This window comes from Oryx dammah, unplaced genomic scaffold, assembly GCF_014754425.2.
Source record: "Oryx dammah isolate SB20612 unplaced genomic scaffold, SCBI_Odam_1.1 HiC_scaffold_15, whole genome shotgun sequence".
Taxonomy (NCBI): domain Eukaryota; kingdom Metazoa; phylum Chordata; class Mammalia; order Artiodactyla; family Bovidae; genus Oryx; species Oryx dammah.
The window spans coordinates 43,405,023-43,409,265 of record NW_024070199.1 but is presented as its reverse complement, the minus strand read 5'-3'; the positions used below and the strand labels follow the sequence as shown (position 1 = coordinate 43,409,265).

General features: G+C 56.7%; 1 protein-coding gene across 1 annotated transcript; it reads right to left on the bottom strand.

Moving 5' to 3' along the window:
* Positions 1-1,097: 1,097 nt before the first annotated feature.
* CUNH11orf86 (chromosome unknown C11orf86 homolog) lies at positions 1,098-3,450 on the bottom strand. Its single transcript, XM_040256423.1, has 2 exons — positions 2,953-3,450; positions 1,098-2,413 (listed from the first exon to the last, which is right to left on the bottom strand). The coding sequence occupies exons 1-2, from the start codon at positions 3,220-3,222 to the stop codon at positions 2,315-2,317; spliced, it is 369 nt and encodes a 122-aa protein (XP_040112357.1). The 5' UTR covers positions 3,223-3,450; the 3' UTR covers positions 1,098-2,314.
* Positions 3,451-4,243: the final 793 nt, after the last annotated feature.

The following is a 4,243-nucleotide window of genomic DNA, read 5'->3' as shown; positions in this document are numbered from 1 at the left end:
TCCAGTTCCGGGCTCAGGCTCTGAGACCCCTGTGAGCATGGGAGAGGCCTGAAGGCTCTGCCCTCTGGGGGCAGTGGGAACAGAACAAAGGAGCATGAAATTGACTCAACAAGGATGTCTTTTATTTTTTTCCCATGTAAAATTTCCATATTGTATATTTTTTTAAATTTTTATTTAAAAAAATTGTTTGACTGCCTCCAGTCTTTGTTGCATTGTGCAAGATCTTTTGTTATGGCGAGTGGACTTAGCTGCTCCAAGGCTTGTGGGATCTTAGTTCCCAGACAAGGGACTGAACCCACATCAGCTTACAATGCACTGGGCCACCAGGAAAGTCCCCCGGTGAGGACGACTTTCTTTGATCTTTGGGCAGATGCTGGCCTGAGGGTGGATAGACTCGGAGCCCCTGGGGCTTCTGCCCTTCTGGAGTCCCCTCTCTGCTTGGGCCACAATGACTGCCCATGTCGGGAGGGCTCCGTGGGGAGTCACATCACGCCACAAATACCCATGATGTGGGCAATGTCCTCTGGGGTCTGCTTGCCAATGGCCTGCCCAGCCCATGATAGTGAAGCCTTCTGTGCTGATGAAACCAGGATGGGCAAGGCCTGGTACATCAGGGGAGACAGGGAGATGGGGAGATGGGAGTGGGTTGCTCAATCATGCCTGACCCCATGGACCACAGCCTGCCAGGCTCTTCTGTCTGGGGAGTTTTCCTGGCAAGAATACTGGAATGGGTTGCCATGGAGGGAGACCACTTGCTGTAAATACGTGTAGAGCCGAAGCCAAGGGCACCTGCTGTGCCCTGGCCCATTCACATGGTCGGCACCTCCAGATGCACTGCGTTCCCGCTGACCGTGAGGCCTTCGCCCAGCCCCCTTCCTCCATGGAAACACTCATGTCCTCTCTTGGCCGGGCTCACTCCTACCCATCCTCCAGGTCTTCGTTTCATAATCCAACAACTGCTTCATGAGACCTACAATAAGGTGTAGCTGTTGGCGGTGAGTGAATAGTCCTGCCTTCTCCGAGTTTCCAGGGGATGCTAATAGGCATGACTGTAACAGGTGGTCTTCAAATCAGTGGCTTAACCCAATGAAGGTTTATTTTGCATTCATATCACGGTCCAAATGAGTGGTAAGGGGGGCTCTACTTCAGTGCCACCTGCCACCCCGAGCCTTGGCTGGGGTCCCATTGGATGCTCTGCATCAGGCTGGCTGATGAGGAAAGACGGAGAGCTTGGAGGCTTGGTCTGGAAGGGCGAGACTCTCTGGGACAAAATTTTGCCAGGACCGGTCTTGTTCCTGAATGACCCTGCAGGGTTCCAGGCTCTGGGGAACAATGAAGCCTCCCCTCTGTCTCTTGGGCCCTCAGGTGCCCCCTCCACCCCAGAACACACCCAGGCTGCTTACAGCTGCTCCCTCACCTTGGACCTTGGATCTGCTTGATCTGGGAGAGCCCCAGGGACCCCACAGGAAGTACCAGTGTCTCTCAAGGAGCTCAGGCCCTTTGGGGTCAGACCCTCCCCTCGGTGTGGCCCTGAGTGGGCCCCTTGCCCTCTCTGATCCTCAAGGTGAGCCCTGCTTCGGGGGTGAGCACAAAGACAGGGAGCTGGCGAGATCTCGGCCCTCCAAAGCTGGCCTGAGGTCAGCACAGGGAGAATCAGGTTAAGACAAGCGGCAGGTGAGGCCCAGCCTCCTGGAGACCCACCCCTCCCCCACCAGCCCCACCCCCAGGGCTTCTGCTTCACTGTCTGGGAAGCTCTGGACACCACCTGCCCCCAAGGGGTTGGGAGAGCACTGGGGGCCAGTTCGTCAGCAGGAAAATCATTTACTTCAGCTCGGCAACCTTTATTCCTGTGTTCAACGCAGTGTTGGGCATTGGGTGTGGGTGCGGCCGGAGATGCCAACGGCAGCAATCCCTTCCCCCTCTGGGCCTTAGTTCTCCCCTCTGTCGAGCAGGGAGGGATTTCCTTCATTGGGAGACTGTGAGGAGAGCGACAACACGCGACAAGACACAGGCCAGACGTGGTCCTTGCCCTGGGGATGGGCTCACTGTCGGGGAGGTGAGCCACTGGCAGCCGCTGAGAAGGGTGGGTTGGGCATGGCCCAGTGACCAGGCAATGTGCCAGAGCCGCTCAGCCGTGGGTCTGGCTTCACCGAGCTCTGTCCTGGTGGCAGAGACCTGGGCGCGCCACTAGGGAAGGCGGGAACAGTCCACAGAGAGGCGGTCACCCCATTCACAGTCCAGAGGGCCACGGAGAGTTGCAGCAGGCGTGCCGTCTCATCCGGGGGCAGCGAGGTCCCCACCGCTCATGGCCTCCTTAGCTGGTGGTGCCCAGCGGGGGCTGTGGGGAGGCTGACCGGCTCAGGGTCACGTTGGGGAAGCTGGTGACAAAGCTCTCCCACCTTCTCCTGATCTTCTGGAAGACAGAGGGGTTGCGATCAGAGCCCAGGTCCCTCCACTGAGGGGTGGGCTTCAGATGCTGTTCCACCTACAGCCAGGAGGGGGTGGTAGACCCCAGAGACAGAAGCCCCTTCGCTAGGCACCCTTTCTCCGGGAAGGCAGCACCCACCCAGGGGGTCCTGATCTTCTCTTTTCTGGGGGGAGAAGGGACCACGAGATGTAACCCTGGGGAAACTGTACTGACTTATCTCTTGCCTCCAGCAAAATCCACCGTCCAACACACTGACAGACTGGTCATCTCAGAACAGCTTTGACTATATCACCCATCAGCTCCAAAACCATCCCTGACTCCCCAGTGCCCGCGGGATAAATCCCAAATACCTTCAGGCTCCTCTGGAATACCTCTCTCTGCAGCCCCTGCCCCAACAGCTCTCTGTCTTCTTGGTCTATAGCCCCATCCATTTCTGCCTCTGAGCCTTTGCTTCCCTGGGTCCCTCTGCTTGGGATCTTGCCCCTCCCTGTCGCATCCCTCCACCCACCAGCCCTCAGCCAAACCTGCTGATACTGCCGCAGCCACCTCTGGCTGCCTTCTTGCTCCGCTTGGATCAGCTGCTCCGTGTCCCCCAGGCTCCCGGGCAGCCGTTCCTGACTGGGGGTGTCCAGCCATTCTGGGCCTCCAACTGAGGACCGGGACTTCTCACGGCCCTGCCTGAGGCTCAGTGCCCGGCGCAGTCGGCCTTCCGTGGGCCTTCCCCAGGGCTCCTGGAGCTTGCCGTAGGAGGGCCGTGGTCCTCGCAAGGACTGACTACGTAGCCCCGTCCCCATGGTTCTGGAGGCTGCAGGAGTGGGACCGCTTCACCCTTCAGCGAGCCACTGGCCTTCTGAGATGGCCTGGTGCCCCCACCCAGCTGATAGGAGCTCCCTTGGGGACAAAGGTTGGTGCTGCTGAGTGGCTGTCGTAAACCAAAGGGCAGGCCACCAGGGTCAAGCATCCCTGAGTCACCCACGCACCACACCACTGCCTCTCCACCTCTCAGGGAAGTGGGTACAGGCTTCCTCTCCTCCTCCCCCTTCTTCCTCCTCCAGGCAGCCTTCCCTGACCAACCGTCCCAAAGATCTTATCCTCCCCTGAACTCTTGTAGCTCTGGCTGTCCAAACATTTTGTTGACAGTGAAAACAGGTGGCCCAACAGCAAAACAGAGACGGGCTTTTAAGAAACAGGACAGCTCCAACCTAGAATGGCCAAATTCACAGGGACAGAAAGTAGCACGGCGGTTGCCAGGGCCTGGTGGGCTGGGGAGGTGGGAGGACTGGGGGGATAGGGGGCGGGAGTAAGTTGTTTAATGGCTACAGGGCTTCAGTTTTGCAAGGTGAGAAACTTCTGGAGTTTGGTTGTACAACAATGTGAATGTATATAACACTCCCGAATTGTACATGTAAAGATCGCTAAGATGGTACATTTTCTGTTTCTGTATATTTTTACTACAATCAGAAATTTGAAGAAAAAAAAAAAGAGGCTAGTTCTGGGCCTGAAAGTTTGGAGTGTGAGGTGTTTTCCAGGTCTAACTCTGCCCATAATTTTCTACAATAGAATAGGCTTATGAGCTCAGGCTCTGAGGACCAGCTGCTCCTAGGTAAACTGTGGTTCCATCACCCACAGCTGTGCAACGCCAGGCGCCTTCTCCCCCTGGTTTCCTTGTCTGTAACAGGGATGGATAACTCATGTGTTGTCAGGAGGACTAAATGCGATGATGCTGTGCCAAGCCCAGGGCTTGGCCTGCAGCAAGTGGTCAATAAAAGTGAGCCAGTGTTAGTCAGTACTTGAGGCAAATCCTTTCCCCTCTTT

Coding starts and splice junctions, on each gene's coding strand:
- CUNH11orf86 (XM_040256423.1), bottom strand. CDS start 3,222: ATGGGGACGGGGCTACGTAGTCAGTCCTTGCGAGGACCACGGCCCTCC. Junction 2,414..2,952: donor GGCTGCGGCAGTATCAGCAG/GTTTGGCTGAGG, acceptor TCTGTCTTCCAG/AAGATCAGGAGAAGGTGGGA.